The sequence below is a fragment of the Equus caballus genome, chromosome 5, assembly GCF_041296265.1.
Source record: "Equus caballus isolate H_3958 breed thoroughbred chromosome 5, TB-T2T, whole genome shotgun sequence".
NCBI lineage: Eukaryota > Metazoa > Chordata > Mammalia > Perissodactyla > Equidae > Equus > Equus caballus.
The window spans coordinates 23,158,561-23,185,581 of record NC_091688.1 but is presented as its reverse complement, the minus strand read 5'-3'; the positions used below and the strand labels follow the sequence as shown (position 1 = coordinate 23,185,581).

At 39.0% G+C, this 27,021-nt stretch overlaps 1 protein-coding gene across 2 annotated transcripts; it reads left to right on the top strand.

The window, feature by feature from the left end:
• Window positions 1-8: 8 nt before the first annotated feature.
• On the top strand, window positions 9-25,079 carry TATDN3 (TatD DNase domain containing 3). Of its 2 annotated transcripts, none has more exons than XM_005609807.4 (10): window positions 9-143; window positions 2,620-2,652; window positions 3,862-3,935; window positions 4,356-4,440; window positions 13,483-13,545; window positions 14,491-14,600; window positions 14,765-14,820; window positions 16,104-16,216; window positions 20,478-20,555; window positions 24,285-25,079. In XM_005609807.4, exons 1-10 carry the CDS (start codon window positions 78-80, stop codon window positions 24,426-24,428), a joined length of 822 nt encoding a protein of 273 aa, XP_005609864.2. In that variant the 5' UTR covers window positions 9-77; the 3' UTR covers window positions 24,429-25,079. The 2 variants fall into 2 exon arrangements, with proteins under 2 accessions (XP_005609864.2, XP_001488838.3); XM_001488788.6 differs by having other exon boundaries at window positions 20,475-20,555.
• Window positions 25,080-27,021: the final 1,942 nt, after the last annotated feature.

Below are 27,021 nucleotides of genomic sequence, written 5' to 3'. Positions count from 1 at the left end.
CCGGAAACTCGGTCCGCCGCCGCAGCCTCGTTCCGGGTGAGGCCTCGCGGCGAGTGGCGGACTGCGGCGGCGCGGCGATGGGGGCGGTGGGCGCAGGGCTGGTGGACTGTCACTGCCACCTCTCCGCCCCGGACTTTGACCGCGTACGTGTGGGCGCGGCGGGGCCCGTGGGGGCGGGGAGGCCCTCGTCCTTTTCCCTCAGGTTATCTTTGTTCTCCTCCCTTAGGACGAAACCCCAGACCCCCCGCCCCACACACACACACACGCTCCTGCCGATGAACCTGTGGAACCTGCTCCCGGCTCCCTACTTAACCTCAGTCTTTCTGATTTTTCTTTCTGATCCCGGGTGGCGGTAAGCCGTCCATCCACAGTGCTTTTACGGTCCGGGTTCCTGGAGGCCTTCCCCCACCTCTCCGTGGCCCGGCTGTTGACGGCTGAAATGCCCCTTTCCCCAGGAGCCCCTGAACCCGGGCTTGCTCCCACACGCCGCGTGCCCTGGTTCTAATGGGAGAGAGAAGCGAACAGAAGAACGCAGCGCACGCGAAATCGGGGTTACGAAACGTTTTACCCGCTACAGTGGAAACTAGAGGCTGATAGTAGAGAACGCAGAGAGGGGTCTGTTGCTAGGGGGGAAAATCTCTGAAGAGGTCACCTTTAAATTAGGACTAGAAACACAAAGAGCCAGCCAAGCCAGGAGGGGGTCTCTGGTGGTGAGGAAAGCAGGCAGGTTGCAGGTCCCCCGCACAGGATAGAATTTGGCGCATTCAAGATGCCAAAAGGCTGGATGGAGCCTGATGAGCCAGAAAGAGAGAGGCGTGGGACAAGACTGAAGAGGTCCGTAGGGACTAGGTGAGGCAGGTCAGTGATGTGGGGACCTGGAATTGGCCACCCCAAGATGTGTCTCTTTGGCATCAGGATTATTTGAGGCTGATTGCTTTTGATAAACTGGGACAGGGAAGGAGGCTAAAAGGTCCCTCCCTCTCTGTACCAGGAAGAAGAAAGAGATGACCTTCTCTCTAGAAACTCTTAATCAATGCCAAAGGCAAGGACTTAAATCTGCGTTTTATTGTGCTTGTCTGGTAACCTCCTGTAACTGACTCCCCCCCCCCCCACCCCCCATGTTGGCATTTCTTTAAGGATTAAGCATCTTTCCTTAGGCTAGGAACTGATTGCTGCGCTCACCTGTGATCGCCCAGCTCCAGAGGGTAGACTTGCCTCCGGCTACGCCCTCTGAGATAGCAGACCACTACCTGCTGTCCGGCTACGCCCTCTGAGATAGCAGACCACTACCTGCTGTGTCCATCAAGCACTGTGCCGACAGGGCAATCTTGTCACTATTGTGGGAGGGACATTTCAATCACATGTGAAACACCCTGTTTGGGGGTATATAACCACTCTGTGCACCCCACTTCTTTGGTGCCCTTTCTTCCTTCGGGAGGAAAGACCCCGGGACATGGTTCCTCATAAAGCTTTGTTTAATTTTCTCTTGCTATTCTGTCTCATGTGAATTTAATTCGTTCTCCGGCCAGACGAACCCACATTTGGGAAGAGGAAATGTCTTCCTCCCCTACAGTGAGAAGTTTGGATTTCATTAGAAACACAAGGCAGATCCAGTAAAGGGTTTTTGGGGTTTTGGGTTTTTTTTTCAAAAAGGAGAGTGACAAGATCTGATATCCATTTAAAAACTCTTTTGCTGCTGTGTGGCAAAGGGATAGAGGAGAGCAAGAGTGGAAGCCAGAAGACCAGTTTAGGCGCTTTTGCAGTATGTAGACAAGAGATGATGGTGGTTGCAGGGGAGTTTGAGAGAAGCAGATGGATTCAAGGTATATTTTAGAGGTGGCCAGCCCCAAGAGGCAGAATCTATAGTACATGCTGAGGAATTGGATGTGGAGAGGGAGGAAAAGAGAGGACTTGAGGATGCTGTCGGGAGGATGGTGGTGCTGTTTACTGAGACAGGGAAGGCTGAGGTTGGGGAGAACAGGCAGAAGGAATGGATTTGTTGGGGAGAAAACAAAGAGTTATGTTTGGCACATGTTGCAGCCTAATATCTATCCAAGTGGAAATGTCATATAGTTGCTTCAAAATGTGAATTCTGAGTTCAGGAGAGAATTCTAGGCTGGCGATAACTCTCACTAATATAATGATGATATTTAAACCTGTGGATGAGATCACTTAAGGTGAGTACAGAGAGAGGAGCATAGGGTCCAGAAATCAGGTAGAGGACAGAGAGCCAGTTAGGGAGACTGAACATTAGCAGCCAGTGAGAGAGTGGTATTGCAGAAGCCAAGAGTGGGAAATATTTCAGGAAAGAGGAAGGAGTGACAAGTGAGGAGCTGCTGATGCTGCCGAGGGGTAGAGTAAGAGGAGGTCAGAGAAGTGCCCTTTATTCTTTGACAATAACAGTTTCTATTTTAGTGGAGTAAGAACAGGAGCCAAATTTTTCTGAGGGAAAGAAAGAGTAGACAGAAGGTGGGTCAGCGTAGGCTCTTCCCTTTCCACCAGCCTGTTCCTCGCTATCTTTGTCGTTCTTTGTGGTGCCTCAACCGCATTGATGTTACTCAGCCAACGAGCAGTTACTTATTCATCTCAGATAATTGTGATTACTTACCCTTGTTTTAGGATCTGGACGATGTGTTGGAAAAAGCCAAGAAAGTAAGTTAATAACTATAATAGCCCTTTTTGTTTGTTTTCCTACTAATTTCAAGCTAAAACAGCTTGAAATTCAGATATACTGTATTGATGTCACTTCAGTAATAATAAGTTGATAATAAGTAGCATTTATTAAGTATTTACTGTGTGCCAGGCACTGAGCTAAGCCCTTTCTGTACTTCATCTCGTTTACCGTTTAACAACAAGCCTCTGGAGGAACTTCTATTTTCTAGCTAACTATCCCGATTTTATAGAGGTTTATAAACTTTATAAATTAAGGCCTAGAGATTAATAATTAGTCCAAAGACACACTGCTAGTACAGTGATATAAACTAGATATTCTGAATGCAAAACATGTTCCCACAGCCACCATGCTTACCAGCAACAGGGAACATTGATCCATCTATCAGTTCTTAAATTACCATTATTCTGGAGAACTTGGATAAATGATAGAAGCTTTCTGAAAGATTTTGATTTGTTTGAGAAAAAGTTACTAATTTTTGAAAGTGTTTATGAAATTCATTATAACGAGTATTTTGCTGTCTTCCCAAAAGTGATAGTCAGAAGCGGTTGCCATGGGGCCGGCCCCGTGGCCGAGTGGTTAAGTTCGCGCTCTCAGCTACGACGGCCCAGAGTTTTTCTGGTTCGGATCCTGGGCAAGGACATGGCACCACTCATCAGGCCACGTTGAGGTGGTGTCCCATGTGCTACAACTAGAAGGACCCACAACTAAAATATACAACTGTATACTGGGGGGATTTGGGGAGAAAAAGCAGAAAAAAAAAAAGATTGGCAACAGTTGTTAGCTCAGCTGCCAATGTTTAAAAAAAAAAAGGTTGCCAATACATTTTTATATACAGCCATCTTTCACTATGGCAGCTTAATTAGGAGCAGGGGCTTTGGAATTACACACGCCTAATGATCTTGGGCAAGTTATTTACTCCATCCAAAACTCTGTCTCCTGATCTGTACAACGGATTACAGCAATGCCTACCTCATAGGGTTGTGTAGATTAAATGAGGTAACATTTATATTCACTGAACATGGTGCCTGAAACATGATAAGTACTCATTGGTATCCATTATGATTATATTGATGCAGTCTGGCTGAGCAAGGATAACTAAACGCACAGAAAACTTTACAATTTTATTTAACTATATTAGATATACATATAGTTTGAGACTCTAACTATTCTATTCTTCTTTGTTTCAGGCCAATGTTATGGCCCTTGTGGTGGTTGCTGAACATTCAGGAGAATTTGAAAAGATTATGCAACTTTCAGAAAGGTATTACTGGGCCGGCCCTGGTGGCCTAGTCGTTAAGTTCAGCGTGCTCTGCTTTGGCAGACCGGGTTTGGTTCCCTCTTGTGGACCTACACCACTCTCTTAGCAGCCATGCCATGCTGGTGGCCCACAGACTAAAAAATAGATGAAGATTGACACGTATATTAGCTCAGGGCAAATCTTCCTCAGCAAAAAAAAAAAAAAAGAGTACTACTTATTAAGCATTTAAAGAGTTGTTAATAAGGACACACTTATGATGTCATATTTATAATATGAAAGACCATACATTTTTAAAGAGAATGAAAAGGAAAAATCATATTAACACAGCCCTAAAAAGAAATTCTTTTCTACTTGTTCTTTAGAGTAACATTGTAGTCTACTTGTCTAGTACTCGTGCTTTCTTAATTCATTCTACATTTTTAGGTATAATGGGTTTGTCCTGCCATGCTTGGGTGTTCACCCTGTTCAAGGACTTTCACCAGAAGACCAAAGAAGTGTCACATTAAAGGTAACAGGCGTATAAAACAAGAACCATAAAAAAATGATAGTACCTGTTGACTCAGTAATCCTCTTCTTTTTGATTTATATTCTAACGAAATAATCCAAAAGAAGGAAACTCTACCTTCTTTCACAAAGATATTTGTTGCAGAATTATTTGTAATAGAGAAAAAGTAGAAACAGCCTAGAGGTTCAGAAATAAAGGAATAATAAGTTAACTTGTAGAGTGTTAAAAATAATACATTTCTAGAAAATGAGGATTATAAGGTTTATGTAGCAACATGGAAAACATTTGCAATTTAGTGTAGGGAGAAAAGTAGGATACCAAATGATTTGTTTGCTGTGAATGACATCCATGTAAAAATGTATTCTATAAGGAAAAGACTGGAGAGGAAAAAACACAGAAACGATAGTAGCTGTGATGATCTGATAGGATTAAAGGTGACTTGTTTTCACATATTTTTATCATGTCATATTACTTTTTTTTTTTGGATGTACATCATATTTCAAATTCTGTGTACATTACATCATGTTCACCACCCGAAAACTAATTATAGTCCACCCCCTCACATGTGAGTCTAATCACCCCTTTTGCCCTCCCCCCTCCCCCCTTCCCATATGGTAACCACCAATCCAATCTCCAATGCTATGTGTTTTTTTGTTGTTGTTTTTATCTTCTACTTATGATTGAGATCATATGGTATCTGACTTTCTCCCTCTGACTTATTTCACTCAGCATAATACCCTCAAGGTCCATCCATGTTGTCACAAATGGCCGGATTTCGTCATTTCTTATGGCTGAGTAGTAGTCCATTGTGTATAAATACCACATCTTCATTATCCATTCGTCCCTTGATGGGCACCTAGGTTGCTTCCATGTCTTGACTATTGTGTATAATGCTGCAATGAACATAGGGGTGCAAGTATCTTTATACCTTTGTGTTTTCAAGTTCTTTGGATAAATACCCAGCAGTGGAATAGCTGGATCGTGTGGTAGATCTATCCTTAATTTTCTGAGGATACTCCATACTGCTTTCCATAGTGGTTGCACCAGTTTGCACTGCCACCAGAAGTGAACAAGTGTTCCCTTCTCTCCACATCCTCTCCAACATTTGTTGTTTCCTGTCTTGTTAATTATAGCCATTTTGACCGGAGTGAGGTGATACCTCATTGTAGTTTTGATTTGCATTTCCCTGATAGCTAATGATGTTGAGCGTCTTTTCATATGCCTGTTGGCCATCCGTATATCTTATTTGGAGAAATCTCTGTTCAGATCTTTTGCCCATTTTCTAATTGGATTGTTGGTTTTTTTGTTGTTGAGCTGTATGAGTTCTTTGTATATTTTGGGTATTAACCCCTTATCTGATATATGGTTTGCAAATGTCCTCTCCCAGTTGTTAGGTTGTCTTTTCGTTTTGTTGATGGTTTCCTTTGCTGTGCAGAAGCTTTTTAGTTTGATGTAGTCCCATTTGTTCATTTTTTCTTTTATTTCCCTTGCCTGGTCAGACATGGGACTAGAAAATATGCTGCCCAGACCGATGTCAAAGAGCATACTGCCTATGTATTCTTCTAGAAGTCTCATGGTTTCGGGTCTTAATTCAAGTCTTTAATCCATTTTGAGTTTATTTTTGTGCATGATTTAAGGTAATAGTCTACTTTCATTCTTTTGCATGTGGCTGTCCAGTTTTCCTAACACCATTGAGGAGACTCTCCTTTCTCCATCGTATGCTCTTGGCTCCCTTGTCGAATATTAGCTGTCCATAAACTTGTGGGTTTACTTCTGGGCTCTCAATTCTGTTCCATTGATCTGTGTGTCTGTTTTTGTGCCAGTACCATGCTGTTTTGGTTACTATGGCTTTGTAGTATAATTTGAAATCAGGGAGTGTGATACCTCCAGCTTTGTTCTTTTTTCTCAGGAATCCTTTGGCTATTTGGGGTCTTTTGTTGTTCCATAGAAATTTTAGAATTCTTTGTTGTATTTCTGTAAAAAATGTTGTTGGAACTTTGATAGGGATTGCGTTGAATCTGTAGATTGCTTTAGGAAGTATGGACATTTTAATGATATTAATTCTTCCAATCCAAGAGCACGGAATATCTTTCCATTTCTTTGTGACTTCTTCAATTTCTTTCAACAATGTTTTATAGTTTTCGGTGTACAGATCTTTCACCTCTTTGGTTAAGTTTATTCCTAGGTATTTTATTCTTTTTGTTGCAATTGTAAATGGGATTGTATTCTTAATTTCTCTTTCTGCTACTTCGTTGTTAGTGTATAGAAACGCAACCAATTTTTGTATGTTGATTTTATATCCCACGACTTGACTGTATTCCTTTACTATTTCTAAAAATTTTTTAGTGGAATCTTTAGGGTTTTCTAGATATAAAATCATGTCGTCTGCAAAGAGTGACAGTTTCACTTCTTCTTTTCCAATGTGGATCCCTTTTATTTCTTTTTCTTGCCTGATTGCTCTGGCTAGGACTTCCAATACTATGTTAAATAAGAGTGGTGACAGTGGGCATCCTTGTCTGGTTCCTGTTCTTAGAGGGATAGCTTCCAGTTTTTCTCCATTGAGAATATTTGCTGTGGGTTTGTCATATATGGCCTTTATTATGTTGAGGTATTTTCCTTCTATACCTGTTTTATTTAGAGTTTTTATCATAAATGGATGCTGTATCTTATCAAATGCTTTCTCTGCATCTGTTGAGATGATCATGTGATTTTTATTCTTCATTTTGTTAATATGGTGTATCATGTTGATAGATTTGCGGGTGTTGAACCATCCCTGCATCCCTGGAATGAAACCCACTTGATCATGATGTGTGATCTTTTTAATGTATTGTTGTATTCGATTTGCTAGTATTTTGTTGAGGATTTTTGCATCAATGTTCATCAGTGATATTGGCCTGTAATTTTCTTTTTTCGTGTTGTCTTTGTCTGGTTTTGGTATCAGGATAATGGTGTCTTTGTAGAAGGAGTTAGGAAGCCTCCCCTCCTCTTCACTTTTTTAGAAGAGTTTGAGAAGGATAGGTATTAACTCTTTTTTGAATGTTTGGTAGAATTCACCAGGGAATCCATCTGGTCCTGGACTTTTATTTTTTGGGAGGTTTTTGATTGCTGTTTCGATCTCCTTACTGGTGATCAGTCTATTCAAATTTTCTATGTCTTCTTGGTCCAGTTTTGGAAGGTTGTATGTTTCTAAGAATTTATCCATTTCTTCTAGATTATCCAATTTGTTGGTGTATAGCTTTTCATAGTGTTCTCTTATTATCTTTTGTATTTCTGAGGTGTCCGTTGTAATCTCTCCTCTTTCATTTCTGATTTTATTTATTTGAGCCTTCTCTCTTTTTTTCTTGGTGAGTCTAGCTAAGGCTTTGTCAATTTTGTTTATCTTTTCGAAGAACCAGCTCTTGGTTTCATTAATTTTTTCTTTTTTTTTTTATTCTCTTTCGTTTTTTTCTGCTCTGATTTTTATTATTTCCTTCCTTCTGCTGATTTTGGGCTATGTTTGTGGTTCTTTTTCCAGTACCTTTAGGTGCACTTTAAGATTGCCTATTTCGGATTTTTCTTCTTTGTTAAGGTAGGCCTGAATTGCTATAAACTTCCCTCGTAGAACCGCTTTTGCTGTATCCCACAGATTTTGGCATGTCGTGTTTTCGTTTTCATTTGTCTTTAGGAATTTTTTGATTTCTTCTTTGATTTCTTCATTGACCCAATCATTGTTCAGTAGCGTTTTGTTCTATCTCCATATTTTTGTGACTTTTCTGGTTTTCTTTCTGTAGTTGATTTCCAGTTTCACACCTTTGTGGTCAGAAAAGATGCCTGGTATTATTTCGATCTTCTTAAACTTATTGAGACTTGTTTTGTGGCATAATATGTGATCGATCCTGGAGAATGTTCCATGGACATTTGAAAAGAATGTGTATTCTGTGGTTCTTGGATGGAATGTTCTGTATATATCTATTAAGTCCATCTGGTCTAATATGTCCTTTAAGGCCAGTGTTTCCTTATTGATCTTCTGTTTGGATGATCTATCTATTGGTGTAAGTGGAGTGTTAAAGTCCCCTACTATTATTGTGTTGCTATCTATTTCTCCTCTTATGTCCATTAGTAATTTCTTTATGTATTTAGGTGCTCCTATGTTGGGTGCATAGATATTTACAAGTGTAATATTTTCTTGTTGGATTGTTCCCTTTATCATTATGTAGTGCCCGTCTTTGTCTCTTATTACAGTTTTTGTTTTAAAGTCTATTTTGTCTGATATAAGTATTGCTACCCCCGCTTTCTTTTCTTTGCCATTTGCATGGAATATCTTTTTCCATCCTTTCACTTTCAGTTTGTGAGTGTCTGTAGGTCTGAAGTGTGTCTCTTGTATGCAGCATATACATGGGTCTTGTCTTTTTATCCAGTTGGCCACCCTATGGCATTTGATTGGAGCATTTAGTCCATTGACATTTAAAGTAGCTATTGATAAATATGTATTTATTGCCATTTTGTCACTTTTTTTTTTTCTGGGTGTTTTAGCAGTTCTTCTCTGTTCCTTTCTTTTTCTCTTGCTCTCTTCCCTTGTGGTTTGATGGCTATCTTTGTAATATGTTTGATTTCTTTTGTCTTACTTTTTTTCCTGCTTGTTATAGGTTTCTGATTTGTGGTTACCATGAGGATCCTATTTAATATACTATGTATATAACAGTCTATATTGAGTAGATAGATTCTTTAGGTTGACATCTTTCTAAAAGCTCTACTTTTTCACTCCCCTCCCCCCGCATTATGTTTTTCACATCATATATAGTCTCTTGTTTAGTGTGTGTCTATTCATTACCCTCTTATCATTGAAATAGGTGATTTTAGTACATTTGTCTTTTAACCTTCATATTATCTTCACAGGTAGTTGATCTGCTGCCTTTACTATATTTTTACCTTACAAGTGATTTTATTGCCTGGTATTTTGTTGTTGTTTTGGGTTTTTTTTGATAATTTTTTTATCTCTATTTGTGATCATTGCTTTCCCACTTAAACAAGTCCCTTCAGCATTTCTTGCATAACTGGTTTCTTGGTGATAAGCTCCTTTAATTTTTGCTTGTCTGGGAAGCTCTTTATCTCTCCTTTCATTCTAATGACAACCTTGATGGATAGAGTATTCTTGGCTGTAGGTTTTTTCCTTTTAGCACTTTATTTATTTATTTATTTATTTTGAGGAAGATTAGCCCTGAGCTAACTACTGCCAGTCCTCCTCTTTTTGCCGAGGAAGACTGGCCCTGAGCTAACATCGTGCCCATCTTCCTCTACTTTATATGTGGGACGCCTACCACAGCATGGCGTGCCAAGCAGTGCCGTGTCCACACCCGGGATCTGAACCGGTGAACCCGGGCTGCTGAGAAGTGGAACGTGCGAACTTAACCACTGCACCACTGGGCCGGCCCCTCCTTTTAGCACTTTAAATATGTTGTGCCATTCTCTTCTCGCCTGTAGGGTCTCGACTGAGAAGTCCACTGATAGCCTGATGGGCTTCCCTTTATATGTCACTTGTGGCCTTTCTCTTGCTGCTTTTAGGATTCTCTCTTTGTCTTTAATTTTGGACATTTTGATTATAATATGTCTTGGTGTGGGCCTCTTTGGAGGGCTTTGGTGGGCTTTGTTTGGAGCTCTCTGTGCTTCCTGAACTTGGATGTCTTGTTTCCTTCCTCAGGTTAGGAAAATTTTCCTCTATTATTTCGACAAATAAATTTTCTGCTCCTTTGTCTCTCTCTTCTCCTTCTGGGACCCCTATAATCCGAATGTTAGCACACTTGATATTATCCCAGAGTTCCCTTACACTGTTCTCATTCTGTCTAATTCTTTTTTCTCTTTTCTGTTCTGCTTGGGTGATTTCCTCTAATCTTTCGTCTAGCTTGCTGATCTGTTCTTCTGCTTCCTCTACTCTGCTATTGAGTCCCTCTAGTGAATTTCTCCTTTCGAGTATTGTATTCTTCATTTCTGATTGGTTCTTTTTTATATCTTCCAGTTTTTTGCTGATGTGCTCACTGTGTTCATCCATTCTTCTCCGCATATCTGTGAGCATCCTCATGATATTTTGTTTGAACTCTTTGTTGAGGAGGTCGCTAGTTTCTGTTTCACTTAGTCCTTTTTCTGGGGTTTTCTACTGTTCTCTTGCTTGGAAAGTATTCCTTTGTCTCCTCATTATGCCTCTTTCTCTGTGCTATTTTCTTTGTAGTAGGTGAGTCAACTATGTCTCCTGATCTTGGAGAAGTGGCCTTATGTATGAGATGCCTTATGAGGCCCAGCAGTGTGCTTCCCTCTCGTCACCAGACCATAAGAACCAGGAGTGACCCCTTTGTGGGCTACTTGTGTCCTTCTGCTGTGGCAGGGTTGCTCCCACTGCAGGTACCCAGGGAGTCTGATCTTTCCTTCCCTGGCCAGCTGTTTGTAAATCTGGGTTGGGGGGCCTCAGGACTGTTGGCTACAAAGTCTATCAGCACTCTCTTATTGCAGTGTTCCTCTTAATTGGGTTGGTACCCAGTGTAGCTGGTTGCTAGGCTCAGGGGCTTACAGTTGTGATAGGCCTGAGGCCAACAAGGCTGTTGTCAGTTCTCTTAGGAGTGCAGCTGAGTGGGGCTGGCCCTTGGCATGGGGGCACTCAATTGTTTCAGGCTTTGGAAGGTGGGGCTGATCCTTTTTATGGCTATTTGTGAAGCACAAGTCTTCTGCTACTGATAAGCCTCACCCCCCACTGGACCACATACACTGTCAACACAGTCCTGGTCCATACACCCTTCTCAACCCCCTGGAGTGTACCCTGATGCCACACTGCAGAGGCCCCCACCTCTCCACCAGGGCCCCCCACAGTTCACCTGGTCCTCACACAGGCCCTGCCCCACAGAGGCAGACACCCTTGCCTGCCTGTAGAGGATCAAGGCACCCAGTCAATGCAGGCTGAAAAGCAGCCTGAGGGCTTGCTCTTAGGAGGGGCCAGTCCCTAGGGCGGGTTGCCTGCCCTGGCTGAACTGGATTAAATCTGTGCTCTAGTGGGCATGGCAGACCCCTGGCCTAACAGGCCAAGGGATGCACCTCAATGGCCCCCACTGGGTGTCGTATTAGCACTCCTGGACCAGCTCAGAACAATGGCCCCCACCAATGTCTCAGTTTCCAAAGAGGTCCCGTCTCTCACCAAGATGCCCCCAGAGTCCACCAGGTGAGTCTCGTTTCACCAAAGGACTGCCAGCCTTCTCTCTGGTGATTTTAGTTTGCTGCAATGAGTGAGTTTGTGCATGGGCCCTTTAAAACCCGGGTCTTTTTTATTTCGGCCTATAGCTTTTCTGGGGGTGTCCCCGCTGCAGTCAATAGCCAGCAAAGCAAGACAGTAAGACCCTAGTCTCAGTTGGGCTGAGTCCAAAGGATGCTTATAGCAGTATCGGCCCCTGCTCTGGACCTCACTCCTCCAGGGAGGGCTGTGTACCTTAGGGTGGCTCCCGCCTGGCCAGCTGAGAAGATCCACTGCTCCCAAAGGTGGCTTTTTTCCTCTCCAGCAGGAGTTACTGCCTCTTCTGCCTTCGTCAGGACTGTCTCTTATCTTGGGGGTTCTTATCCAGCTTTCAGTTTTCAATCCAGGGTAATTCTTCCAAAAATTGTTGTATCCTGGTTGTGTTTGTGGGAGGAGATGAGTTCAACGTCTGCTCACACCGCCATCTTGACAAGATCTCTCATATTACTTTGATAAGGAGCTATAAAATATCCAGAAAAAAGAAAGATACAAATTCATAGATGCAGTACTATAAGGGAACAGATGAGTTCAAGTGCCCAGTATCTTCTTTGAACATAGAACCATCACTATAGGAGTGCTCTCGATCCATTAAACTGCATTGCTTTTATACTCTCTCTAAAAAAATCCTACCCACAAGGTCTCACTGACTCACAACAGTCAATATGTCTTACATTTCATGCTTGCCTCCTGACTCAGCATCGGGGAGGTGCTTTATCACATCATGGGATTGATAGCCCTATTTTGAAGATGTGAAGACTTTTCGTTACCTATAAAAAAATTAAGATATGAGGGCTATCATTTTTTATAATAATGAATCTGTATTCCTACATTAGGATACCCAAGGGTTACCCTTGCTAATTTTGAAACAAAATTACTTTTAATTCACTTCAGGTTAAAATAAATGCCTATCCTGTAGCTCTCCTGAGGTGTCAGGTTAGAAAAAATTAGCTGAATTGCTAGAGAGTTACAGTTCCCAAAATGTCGGGGATCATAGCAGAACAGCGTTTCTTTCATTTATGTAGAGATTTATAATACATATTTCTTTAGTCAGTCAACACGTGTTTAGTGAGTACCTACAGCATTCCAAGTACTGCTCTAAGCACCGTAGAGTGGGATTCCCGTCATGGAAGCTAGATTCTAGATGGGGGCAGACAGACATCAACAGTTAGATACATGAACAGGAAAACTTTCGGGAGCAGTAAGAGCTTTGAAGGCAATAAACCAAGATTATATAATAGGGGGTTGTGGATGCTGGTTCTTGGATTGTGTAGTCAAGGAAGGCCTCTCTGAAGCCATGACTTGTGAACTGCAACCTGAATGCTACAAAGGAATTGGCCGTGCAGGGGCTGGCCTGGTAGCACAGTGGTTAAGTTCACATGTTCTGCTTCGGCAGCCTGGGGTTCGCCGGTTTGGATCCTGGGTGCAGACCTACGCACCGCTTGTCAAGTCATGCTGTGGTAGGCATCCCACATATAAAGTAGAGGAAGATGGGCACGGATGTTAGCTCAGGGCCAGTCTTCCTCAGCAAAAAAGAGGAGGATTGGCAGCAGATGTTAGCTCAGGGCTAATCTTCCTCAAAAAAAAAGTCATATTCTTGTAAGTTGAATGGATGTGGAATTTTTCTACTTGTTTCCATTAAAGAAGGATTATTATTCCTAGTTCCTCAACTGATTAAAGGTATTGAATGTATGTAAAGGACCCAGTATATAGCATAGTGCCTGACATATAATAAGGGTTTATAAAGTGTCAGTTTCCTTCTCCTTTCATTTTAACAAGTTTATTTTTGTCTCTCCTAGGATTTGGATGTAGCTTTGCCCATTATTGAGAATTATAAGGATCAATTGTTGGCAATTGGAGAGGTAAATACCCTTTAGCTGATGAGTGACTTCTCGTGCAGGCTTTCATATGATGTATGAAAATAGTCCTTAATTCGGTGTTGGTGATAACTAACTTGGGTAATTACGTTCCTCCTGTTGAGCTAAATGATAATTTGTTGATACTTCCTCAGTAAGCAAAAGAACGTAGGGATGAAACAATAGAAAGCCTCATTCTAGGCTCATGTTAATCGGAGAAAACTACTTTAATAACATTTCTATATACTTTGCTTTTTTTTTTTTTTGCTTTTGCTTAAATATAAGTCATCTCTCTGGTTAGTTAAAATAGCATATACAAACATACTTTAAATAGGCCAAAGTTTGTAATTAAATAACATTTTTAACTTCAATTATATTTGTAAAACATTTTTATCACTTGGTAATAAATTCCACTTCTAATTGAAGATAAAAGATAAGACTAACACTTAAATTCAGAATACAGACTATAGCGATGCGTGCTGAAATAGTACCAGGGGAAGCAGTCATCTGTAACTGTCACTGTCCAATGTGGTGACCACATGCAGCTGTTGAGCACTTGAAATGGGACTAGTATAAACTGAGCTGTGCTATAAATGTAAAACACACAGAGGATTTCAAACTCTTTTCAAACCCCCAAAAAAAGAATGTGAAAGAAGTCAGTGTTTTATATTGATTATGTGTTGAAAGAATAATATTAGTATATAATAATAATTATAATGTTTTGAATATATTTGATTAAAATTATTGATTGGATTAAAAGTATGTTGTTGAAATTAATTTCACCTGTTTCTTGTTAGTGTTTTTAATGTGGCTACTAGAAAATGTAAAGTTATATTTGTGGCTTGCATGTATGGCTCCCATTATATTTTTATTGGACGGTGTAGCTCCATAGTCCATCTTTTGGGGACTGTGTACATAAACATGTACTTCTGTTTTATTTTTCTGTTATAGGTTGGACTAGATTTCTCTCCCCGATTTGCTGGCACTGATGAACAGAAGGAAGAGCAAAGACAAGTCCTAATCAGACAGGTCCAATTAGCCAAAAGACTAAATTTGCCTTTGTAGGTTAATTAATCATCTTTCTATATTAATAGCTATAGAGCACATTAAATAACAGTTCTCCTGAAGTAGAACTCCACATTTATTTTTCTCTCAATTACTTTATTACAACAAAAATAATATTTTCAGATTAAGTACTTAAAAGGAATTTTTTTTTGTTAAACAGAAATGTTCACTCACGCTCAGCTGGAAGACCCACCATCAGCCTCTTACGTGAGCAAGGTATTTAGGTTCCTGAGAGAAATGTGCCTAATGTTTAAGTTTGACAATTCCAGTCCACGTTCTTGTAGAGCAAGCTAGACTTTTAAAGGGAAGGGAATGAAGTAAGGGTGGAGGTGGAAATCAACTAAGGTGATTTTGCAAGTCAGCCTACTGTTTATAAGGTTTTTAGTGTGATGATGCTATTTATCAGGCCAGGATAGAGCAAATGAAAAACTGGATCAAGTTATTTATATTCCTTAATTTAAAAGTTATTAGAAGCAGTTTCTTAATCAGCTTAACTAGCTGATTAATGAGAGAGTGGAAAAAATAAAGCCAATACAATCACATTGGGTTACTGTTTTGCATTTTTTCTGGCTGCATCTTCTGGCTTCAGAAGATGAGGTAATACGGATTGTGGCCATCATACATAAAATGCACTGTCATCTTCACCAGTTGTTCCTAATGGAAAAATATAGCATTACATTCCAGACTTTTTGAAGTGCTATCCACAGTGAGAAATATACTTTATTTTGAGACTCGGTATGTAAACATACAGAAAACAGAAAAGTTTAACAAGCAGGATATCTATGTGTATGTATGTATAAGCATATATAACTGTGGGTGTGTATGCACACACACACGTATAAACACATCCTGGTCGGTTGTGATCTACTAAATTGATTTCCTAACTCATAGTTGTAATCCACTAATGGTCACACCTACCGTTTGAAAAAGCAGTATGAAACAGTGAAGTAAATATAATTGCCTGCAACTAGAAAGCATTGCATTTCTCAGTGATGAGTACTGAACCCTTTTGGAATCACTGAGAGCATGATTTTTATGCAGGCTTAGCTGCCATCCTTTAAGAACTGGAGGTGATTTTATGAAGCCAACTCTACCTATTGAGTTTGTGAGTCATTTAGCTCCTCATTTTTTCTTCCACTAGCGTTCTTGTTAAGGACTATTTGACTGCTTAAAACCCTCCTATTAGGAACAATAATTTAATAGTTCACAAACTTCTGGAAAAGATTTGATGGTACAGGAAGTTGAAATAATTGTTTAAAAGTTTATATTTCAATTTTATTTAATTTTATTCTGAAGATTAAGAATTTGCTATGTTTTTATTCTACAGTGTTTGAACACTACATTTATCCACCCATTAGAAGTCATAGAACCTCATCTTTATATCATAATGACCAACGTTTAGTTAGAATTTCTGATTTCTGTTGCTCAATTTGACTAACGGGAATACCTCTCATTAAGGAAATAAAATGGAACTCTGACTTATCTTTAATTCTTGAGAGGTGCTGACAAAGTCCTGCTACATGCATTTGACGGTCGGCCATCTGTAGCCATGGAAGGAATAAGAGCTGGGTACTTCTTCTCAATTCCTCCTTCTATCATAAGAAGCGGACAGGTAAATTCTTTCATTAAACCTCATCTTACACTTTGTGAAATACGCTTTAAAAGATAAGCTTTTATTACGTACTTGTGATACTATTCTAGTTACATTAGAAAAATTAATCCTAGGTCCCTACATCACACTTATGTAAAAATTAACTCAAAATGGATCAAAGACCTAAAAAAACAGCTACAATTATAAAACTCTTAGAAGAAAACAGATCTAAACCTTTGTGACCTTGGATTAGGCAGTGATTTCTTAGATATGACAGCAAAAGCACAAGGAACCAAAGAAAAAATAAATAAATTAGACATCATCAAAATTTAAAACTTCCACAATAAAAGAGGTTTTTAACCTTTATGCTTCAAAGAACACTATCAAGAACAGGAAAAGATAACCCATAAAAAAAATTTGGAAATCATATACTATCTGATAAGAGCCTAGTAGCCAGAATATATGAAATACCATTATAACTCAGCAATAAAAAGACTACCCAATTAAACAATGAGCAAAGGAATTAAATAGATATTTCTCCAAAGAAGACCTGCAAATGGCTAATAAGCATGTGAAACGATGCTCAACATCATTAGCCAAGATGGAACTGCAAATCAAAGCCAAAATGAAGTATCACTTCATACCCACTCAGTTTGACAGTTCCTGAAAAGAGTAAACATAGAGTTACCATATGACCCAGCAACTCCACTCCTAGACAGATCCTCAAGAGAGGTGAAAACATATCCACACACGAACTTGTACGTGAATGTTTATAGTAGCATTATCCATAATAGCCAACAAGTGGAAATAACCCATATGTCCATCAAATGAAATGTCACTCAGTCCTCAAAAGGAATGAAGTTCTGATTCATGCTAAAACATGGATGAACCTTGAAAGCATTATGCTAAACAGCCAGACACAAAAGACCACATGTTGTATCAGTCCATTTATATGAAATGTCCAGACTAGGCAAATCCATAAAGACAGAAATTAGATTAGTGGTTGCCAAAGGTGAGGAAAACAGAAGTGACTCTTAACTGGTGGGGGGTTTCTTTTTGGGGTGATGAAAATGTTCTGGAATTAGATAGTGGTGACGATTATACAACCTTGTGAATATAGTGAAAACCATGAGTTGTATACTTTCAAAAGGTGACTATTATGGTATGTGAATTATATCAATAAAAAATGAAGCAGAAACTAATCTTAGATAATTTACCATATTTCATCAATTTTAAGACGCCTGGGGGCCAGCCCGGTGGCATAGCAGTTGAGTGCACATGTTCTGCTTCCGTGGCCCAGGGTTCGCCAGCTCAGATCCCTGGTGTGGACATGGCACGGCTTGTCAAGCCATGCTGTGACAGGTGTCCCACATATAAAGTAGAGGAAGATGGGTGTGGATGTTAGCTCAGGGCCAGTCTTCCTCGGTAAAAAGAGGAGGATTGGCAGCAAGTGTTAGCTCAGGGCTAATCTTACTCAAAAAAAAAAAGGACGCTTCTTTTTTCTTATTATGTATGAAATTGAGATACTTGTTGCATCAATAGCACCTTAAATTCTATGAAATACAGTAAGTTGTCTACCAGTATTCAAAAACTAACATAAGTAAAGAAAGTATAGAATTGAGGTGTAGCCAAAAAAATTTTTTAATGTCTCCAATAGCAATCCTTTATCTGTTTTATTGTTTTTTGAATTGTAGTTTTTAAAGTCAGGTTTATTGAGGAATATATCTATAGTGATTCACCCTTTTTAGGTATCCATTTCTGTACGTTCTGACAAATGTACACTGTCTTGTAACTACCACCACATTCAAGATAGAGAATATTTCTACCATCCCAAAAAGTTGCTTTTGTGCCTTTCTAGTAAATTGCTCCCTCCACCCCTAGTCCCTGGCAACCACTGATCTGATTTCTGTCCCTACAGATTTGCTTCTTCTAAAATGTCGTATAAGTGACATCATTTATATAGGCTTTTGAGTCTGGCTCCTTTTATTTAATCCTTTTGGATTCGTCCCTATTGTTGGGTGTATAAGTAGCCCATTCATTTTGATTACTGAATGACATGCATATGGATGTTCCACAGTTTATCCGTTTACCAGTTGAACCTTTGGAGTGCTTCCAGTTTGGGGCTATTGTGAGTAAAGCTGCTATAAACAGTCACGTACAGATCTTTGTTTGCACATGTATTTTCATTTCTCTTGCGTTAGTACCTAGAAGTGGTATTGCTGGTCGTAAGGTAAGTGTGTATTTACCTTAATAAGAAACTCAAACTGATTTCCAAAGTGGCTGTACCATTTTGAGTTCCCACTGGCAATATGGCAAAGTTTTGGTTCTGCATCCTTGCCAGCACTTGGTGGTGTGATTTTTTTAACTATTCTAATACACGTGTAGTCACATTCATTGTGGTTTTTATTTGCATTTCCTCAATGGCTGATGATGTTTGAAAACATATCTTTTCATGTGCTTATTTACTATCCATACATCCTTATCTCTTTAATGAAATTCTGTTCAAGTATTTTGCCCCTTTTATTTGGATTGTTTTCTTATTATTGAATTGGCAGAGTTCTTTTTCCTGGATGCACGTCCTTTCTCTGCTGTGTGTTATGCAAATACCTTCTCTCAGTCTTTTATTTTTCTAACAGTGTCTTTCAAAGAGCAGAAGTTCTTAATTTTGATGAGCTACAGTTAATATTTTCTTTTAGGATTTGTACTTTAATGTCATATGTAAGAAATCTATCGTCTACAGCCATACCACCCTGAACGTACCTGATCTCGTCTAAGAAATCTATCTAACTCAAAGTCACAAAGATTTTCTCTTATGTTTTCTTCTAGAAGATTTATAGATTAATTTTATATTCAGGTCTGTGATCTATTTTGTATATGAGATATGAGTCAAGATTATTTTTGCCTATAAATGTCCAGTTCCAGTACAATTTGTTGAAAACACCATCATTTCTCTCTTAAATTACTTTAGCACTTTAAAAAATAAATAAATTGGCCATGTATCTGAGTCTGTTTCTCATTTTTCAGTTCTGTTCCATTGACATATGTCTGTCCTTAGGCCCGTATCAAACTATCATGATTACGTTAGATTTATATTAAGTTTTGAAGTCAGATAGTTGGAGTCCTCCAGTTAGTTCTTTATTTTCAAAATAGTTTTGGCCATCCTAAGTCCTTTGCTTTTCCATATATATCAGAATCAGCTTCATGATTTCTACGAAAAATGCTGGCTGGGATTTTTATTGGGATTGTATTGACTCTGTAGATCAATTTGGGGATAATTGATATGAACACAGTGTATCTCTTTATTTAGATCTTTGGTTTTTCTCATCAATGTTTTATAATTTTTGACATAAATCTTCTTACATAAATCTTCTTACACATGTATAGTTAATTTAGATTTAGTTAAATTTGAAAAGTATTTCATAGGTTTCATTGTGTTTTAAATGGTACTGGTTTTAAAATTTTCTTACCAATTATTCATTGCTAGTATATAAAAATAGAATTGGTATAAAACTCATTGAGGGGCCGGCCCTGTGGCTGAGTGGTTAGGTTTGTGCGCTCTGCTTCGGCGGCCCAGGATTTCACAGATTCGGATCCTGGGTGTGGACATGGCACTGCTCATCAAGCCATGCTGAGGCAGTATCCCACATGCCGCAGCTAGAAGGACCCACAACTAAAAATACACAGCTATGTACTGGGGGGCTTTGGGGAGAAAAAGGAAAAATAAAATCTTTTAAAACATTTAAAAAATAAAAAACTCATTGAGTTAATTGCTTTCCTTACAATCCAATCAGAAAATCATAAACAAGAAAATAAAACCATCTACCTACCACCCAACCTGACATTTAAAATGTGCATATGAGCTTTGGGTTTATAAACCTGAAGCCTTGAGTGACGTAAAGTGGGTGGTTGAAGGAAACGCTGAGTGTGGTGGTGGAGAACCAACGGAAGCCTCTTCCTTGGGTCTCTCAGTGGACGTGCGAATATCAGATGTTTGGCTTTCTTGCTGGGTGCACCTCGTTTTTTGCTGTTAGTTACCACTCCTTGGGTCCCTGGAGGCTTTGGATAATTTGGGGCAGTGAATGTTTCTATTTAATCTGTTAGAAGTGGAATGATGGGAACAGAGTGAACGTTTATTAATTGAATATTAAAGCATGAATTTTGGGTTCTTGCAGAGTAGGATTCCTTGGCATGTTCTTTGTCATGGTTTAATGCTCCTTTTTTTTTTCTTTTGTCTTTGTTTCTCATGTTTTAAACTTACTAGCTTTCTCTTTTCTTTAAGAAGCAGAAACTTGTGAAACAGTTGCCTTTGACTTCAATCTGCTTGGAAACAGATTCACCTGCCCTAGGACCAGAAAAACAGGTAAATTTTCCAATTTCTACATTATTTAGATTGTGTCTTTCCTTTGAGCTATTTTTAGTTTAGCTCTGTTTCTCTTTACAGTGTAAATACATTGGAATCCTGTTTTAATTCTAGGTTGAGAGGTTATGTTAACTTAATTTCAGGTCTTTTCTAAATATCACTGTTGTGCTACAGAATATTGTTTGATATGGGCCATGTCCTAATTTATGTAATGAGAGCCAGACCAGTATAGTAAAAAGCTCAGTGTCTCAAGTCAGAAAGACCTGAATTCAAATCCTGTCTCTGCTACCCACTAGCTGTGTGACTTTGGGCAAGTTACTTAATCTCTCTGAAACTGTTTCTTATAAAATGTGAACAAAGTAGTAAGAAAATATTTTAAAGTATGACAGTGAGGATTAAGTGAAATAATGTATGTGAAAGTACCTAGCAGTATCTGATATGTATTAGATGCTGAATAAATGTTTATTTTTCTTCTTTTAATTAGCATGTTATAATGAGGCTCTATTTCCTTCAGTACAAGTATTGATATAGTCATAGATTTATGTGATCTTTGCTGTACATTTTGTTATTGTAGGCCACAGAGTCATATTTTAAATATTGCTACTACTTTAAATTATTTTCTGAAAGAAAGCCACAGTATCTGCTTTATTTGCTTTAGACAGTACGTATTGCAGTCACCTCCCAATGTGTAGCTTACTAAGGCCCTAACTTCCCATCAGATCTGTGTCTCTGTGCCTCCCAGATTCAGAGGACTGGCGCTCAAGATTCAGAGGTTTGGGAGCAGTGGTGATATGATTGCTAATAAACTATGATTATTTGTGATTGCAGTGTGAGTTTTGTTAATTAATGTCCAATTAGTTACATATTTTTATACATTGGCTGTTGTAAGGATGTAGAAGACAGGAATGAGAAAATAGATGTCACAACTCCAGTTATTTTTTTGTTTGGATGTAGAACAGAATGGTACAAAATTACCTTCTTGCTCAGTGTAAAATAGAAGGAAAAGGACGTAGCATTTTTTTCCCTAAACAGAAATGAATTTCAAATGCTGTTGTAACTCAGTTTTATATTTCTATTTAGTTGATTTGACAAAAATTGTGAGTTTCTGGTATGGTGATTTGCACACAGTAGATACTCAAAAATATTTATTGAATAAATGAGTTCTTTAGCTGAATATGCTCTTTGTTAAATAAACTATGTTTGTTCTAGAAAATTAGAAAACACAGAAAATCGTAAACAAGAAAATAGAACCATCTACCACTAAAAGGTTACCACTGTGATACAGTGTTTAAGAGCATAAACGCTGATGTCAGATTGCTCGGGTTTAACCTCAGTCAGGCTACTTACTAGCTGCTTAGGATCCCTTCTTATCTACAAGAAAAGGATGCTAATAATAATTGCACTTATCTCATAGAGTTATTTTGAGGATTACATGAAAATTTCCATGAAAACCTTAGAACAAAACCTCACCCACAATAAGCACTAACTACACCACACACCAAAATAAACTCAAAATGGATCAAAGACCTAAAGATTAGGCCTGAGACAATAAGTCTTTTGGAAGAGAATATAGGCAGTACACTCTTTGACATCAGTTTCAAAAGAATCTTTTCGGACACTGTAACTCCTCAGTTGAGGGAAACAATAGAAAGAATAAACAAATGGGACTTCATCAGACTAAAGAGCTTCTTCAAGGCAAGGGAAAACAGGATTGAAACAAAAAAACAGCTCACTAATTGGGAAAAAATATATACAAGCCACTTATCCGACAAAGGGTTAATCTCCATAATATACAAAGAACTCACACTGCTTAACAACAAAAAAACAAACAACCCGATCAAAAAATGGGCAGAGGACATGAACAGACATTTCTCAAAAGAAGATATGAATATGGCCAATAGACACATGAAAAGATGTTCATCATCGCTAATCATCAGGGAAATGCAAATCAAAACTACACTAAGATATCACCTTACCCCCGTTAGATTGGCAAAAACATCCAAAACCAAGAACGACAAATGTTGGAGAGGTTGTGGAGAAAGAGGAACCCTCATACACTGTTGGTGGGAATGCAAACTGGTACAGCCACTATGGAAAACAGTATGGAGATTTCTCAAAAAGTTAAAAATAGAAATACCCTATGACCCAGCCATCCCATTACTGGGTATCTATCCTAAGAACCTGATATCAGATATCTCAAGAGTCCGTTGCACCCCTATGTTCATTGCAGCATTATTTACAATAGCCAAGACGTGGAACCAGCCTACATGCCCAGAAACTAATGATTGGATAAAGAAGATGTGGTATATATACACAATGGAATACTACTCAGCCATAAAAAAAGACGAAATTGGCCCATTCACAACAATGTGGATGGACCTCGAGGGTATTATGTTAAGCGAAATAAGTCAGTCAGAGAAAGACGAACTCTATTTGACTCCACTCATAGGTGGAAATTAGTATATTGAGAAGGAGATCTGATTGGTGGTTACCAGGGAAAAGGGGGGGTGGGGGGAGGGTACGGAGGGGGAAGTGGTGTACCCACAACATGACTAACAAAAATGTACAACTGAAATCTCACAAGGTTGTAATCTATCATAACATTAATAAAAAAAAAAAATAAAAAAATAAAAAAAAAAAAAAAAAAAAAATAAGCACTAACTAAATGTAAGTTCTTATGTCCTTCCAGACATTTTTATATCCATATATATATACATATATATTTTTTATAAAAATAGAATTAGCCTGAATACATTGTTTCATAACTTGCTTGTATGTGGTGAACATCTGTATATGTCAATAAATATGCTTTTCCTCATCATGTTTAATAATTGCATAATATTTCAGTGTGTGAATGTGGCCATAATATATTTTACTTAATGTTGTCAATTAGGTTATTTCCAACACAGTCTTACAAACAATGTGATAAATGGCCTTGAACATAAATCTTGGTGCACATTTTTTGTTGTTGTCTTAAGCTACATTATCAAGGTTATTTTTTTAACCTTAACAGTTATCTTAATCCTCTGAACGTTATTATCCTGAGTATCTAACTTATAATAATAATGATGATAACATATTTCATCAAACCTACATGCTACTGATTGTAGATGCGTCAGTGTTTTGTGACCATTAAGAAAGAAAAAAACACTGCCAATTATACTATGACATGCCACTAAATTTAAGTAAAATATTTATCATTTCCAGAGATGTTAAAATAGGGGGGAAATGCATCTTAGAATCAGTGAAATGCCAGTACATAATCTATTTAGTCTTCCAGACACACGATGGCATTTCTTGAGTCAAACTGTAGTTTAGCCTTTGAGGTGAAGGGGCCAAGCAGCCGAACAGCGACCTTTACAAGCGCTCACTTAAGCAACAAACCAAAGGACAGTTAGTTAATCCAGCAGTCAGGCCGGTCACCAAGTGTTCGCTACTTGCAGACTGCTCTGTCTGCTGGGTGCTGGGACCTCGATTGTTAGTACCCCAGGGCTCTTTTCAAGAACAACATAGACTTAGAATCCATGTTGTAGCCATAGCTTTTAAGCTGGAGTTCAGGGCCTTCTCCCCAGCCTTGCTTCCCTTCCCCACCCTCACTCCCTCAACAAAAAAAAGAAAGCTCATCAGTTGTTTTTACCAACTCATTTTTTTCTGTTTTATCTGTGGTCTCCAAGAATTGCTCCCCTTGGGTGTCATATTTGATTTAGTGTCTGCTTTGTTCTGTTGCAGGTACGGAATGAGCCCCAAAACATCTCCATTTCAGCAGAATATATTGCCCAGGTGAAAGGGATCTCGGTGGAAGAAGTTATAGAAGTGACCACACAGAATGCATTGCGACTGTTCCCCAGGCTTCGGCGCCTGCTCCAGAAATAGCTTCAAACCAAATCGACTGCAGGGCCAGCGTTTGAGAAGAAGAAGTGTTCTGATTAAGAGTCAACTGCAGAAGCCGTTATTTAGGGATGCAGAGGATCGTAATTTTAGAGAAATATTTCTCTTAGCAAAACGCTGGGCTTGGATTCTGAAACCCTGGGCTCTAATTCCACCTTGCGCCGCTTTTCAGTTAACAGAGTCCTGACAGGGGTTTGGGAAATGCCGCTGCTTCTTACCTTTCCCCATTGAATAGAACCAGTGCGTGATCGGAAACCATTCTTGCTGGCAAAGGTGCTCCAACAGGTAAGGAATAAGTGCTGCTGTGATGACGTGGAAGAGGCTCAAGGTTGGCCCTTCCCCACTTGTTTTACTTTCCATAGGATTTGTCCAGTGAAAGGAGGGCGTCTGGTTTCTTATCAGAAATCTTCTCTTTTCTGAGTTTGTAAAACTGAACTTGTAATACTTTTAACTGGGAAAATGTATACGGTTTTCATTTCGAGCTTAGATTTTGATTTACTGAGGCTGGTGGTTTGTATACTCACCATTAGATACCAAGTCCAAGAATTTAGTTAATAAACTGGTTTTAAGTTCCAGTCTGAATTTTGTCACATGTTTAAGATATAAATAGCTTTATTAAAAATGTATTTAACTTTTTTTGCATGCAGTAATATTTTATATTTTTAAGTTTTGAAAATCTTTGGTGTATGGGACCAGCCCCCTGGCCGAGTGGCCCAGGGTTTTGCCGGTTCAGATCCTGGGCACGGACTTAGCACTGCTCATCAAGCCATGCTGAGGTGGCATCCCACAGAGCACAACCAGAAGGACCTACAAGTAGAATATACAACTATGTGTTGGGGGTCTTTGGGGAGAAGAAGAAGAAGAAAAAAAAAAGATTGGCAACAGATGGTAGCTCAGGTGCCAATCTTTAAAAAAAAAAGTCTTAGGAGTAAAAAGAGTTCTGTGGATGGATGGTGGTGATGGTAGCACAACAATGTGAATGTACTTGATGCCACTAAACTATGTACTTAAAAATTATTAAGATGGTAAATTTTATGTTATGTGTATTTTACCACATTTTTAAAAAATCTTATGTGTAGTTTACCAGGTGTTATGATCCATACCAAAACCTGAGTATTTCATTTTGTTAAGTTATATAAGCAGCAAATACTGGAAAAAGTATCTGTCATAGAAAAAAATTAACTTCCTAAAAAGCAAAGTGATTTTAAATAATCTTCAGTATTTTGAAATCAATTCACTTACGGAAGAACCAGAACTAGTTCTGGGGCAGATTGTCCAAACTAAACTAGACTAGCTAAGAAGCACAATAGTGCACTTTGTGAGCTGCTTACCCACCCATCAGTCATGACAGGTGAAATTCCTGTTAAAACCAGACTCGAGCTCTCTTTCAACTCGCTATTCTTTTGCCTATTTCCTACCTCCTCTGCCCACATTCCCTTTGTCAAAGTCTCGCCTTAAATCCTTAAGTATCCAAATTAAATGACCTCGCCTTGCCTGATCACCCCAGCCAGGCACCATCCCTTCGTCTAAGCTGTGCAGTCATTTTCTTCATTTGTCCATCATTTTATTTGTTTCATTTATCATACAAACAGTTACTGAGCCCCTCCTATGGGTTGCCCGCTGGTCTAGGTCTCTAGGCTCCAGAGAGGAAGAAGATAGGATCCTTCCTTCAGTTCACAGTTTAATAAAGATCGACAAGTAGACAGATAATTTCAAAGCAATGTGAGCAGTACTATAGTAAAGGAAGGATGAAGTGCTGGAAAGCCTGTCTGATGACTCTCACCACAGATGCGTGTTTGCTAGAGGTACCTTGGGTGTGTTTTTGCCTCAAATGTTGCACACCTTTTGAGAACACCCCAACTTTTTTGTTTTTGCATCTTCTACATGGCCTGAAACAAGGCTTGCAGTATCATATGCTCTCACATATCTTTATTTAAATAAGTGAGTGGAGGCAGTAAGTTCAACTGACTGTAGTTGAGAGTCAGTTATTTCGTCTTTCAGCCTACCCTCTGAAATGGATATTAGATCTTATGTACCTTTTCACTGGGGTTTTTTTGAATTGCATATTTTTCTCCTCTAGCCTGTAAATGTATTAAATACTATCCAAAGATTTCCTAATGGTAAACATTCTGAAAAAATGACTAAACTCTTGGTCTGGGGTCCAGCCCTGTGGTGTAGTGGTTAAGTTTGCATGCTCCACTTCAGTGGCCAGGGGCTTGCTTACAGGTTCGGATCCTAGGCACCAACCTACACCACTCATCAAGCCATGGTGTGGTGGCGTGCCACATATGAAATAAGGGAAAATGGGCACAGATGTTAGCTCAGGGCCAATCTTCCTCACCAAAAAAGAGGGAAAAACTCTTGGTCTGGAAAAACAAATCTTATTGCATTCAATAGGAATGCCCTCCCTACCAGCTGAAAGGCAAAAAGGGCCTTTTTTCCCTGCTTGTGAGTATATGGTGACCTTCCTTTCTAAAAGAAACATTTCTTATTCCAGCTCTTGTCCTTTTTTATCCTAGTAAGAATCAGATGGAATTGTAGCATTCTTTAAATAAAAAAATAAAAATTAATATCAGCT

Excerpts from the sequence above, each read along its gene's own strand:
- TATDN3 (XM_001488788.6), top strand. The coding sequence starts at position 78 with ATGGGGGCGGTGGGCGCAGGGCTGGTGGACTGTCACTGCCACCTCTCC. Across the intron at positions 3,936-4,355 it reads ATTATGCAACTTTCAGAAAG|GTATAATGGGTTTGTCCTGC; the intron begins GTATTACTGGGC and ends CTACATTTTTAG. Across the intron at positions 14,601-14,764 it reads AAAAGACTAAATTTGCCTTT|AAATGTTCACTCACGCTCAG; the intron begins GTAGGTTAATTA and ends TTTGTTAAACAG.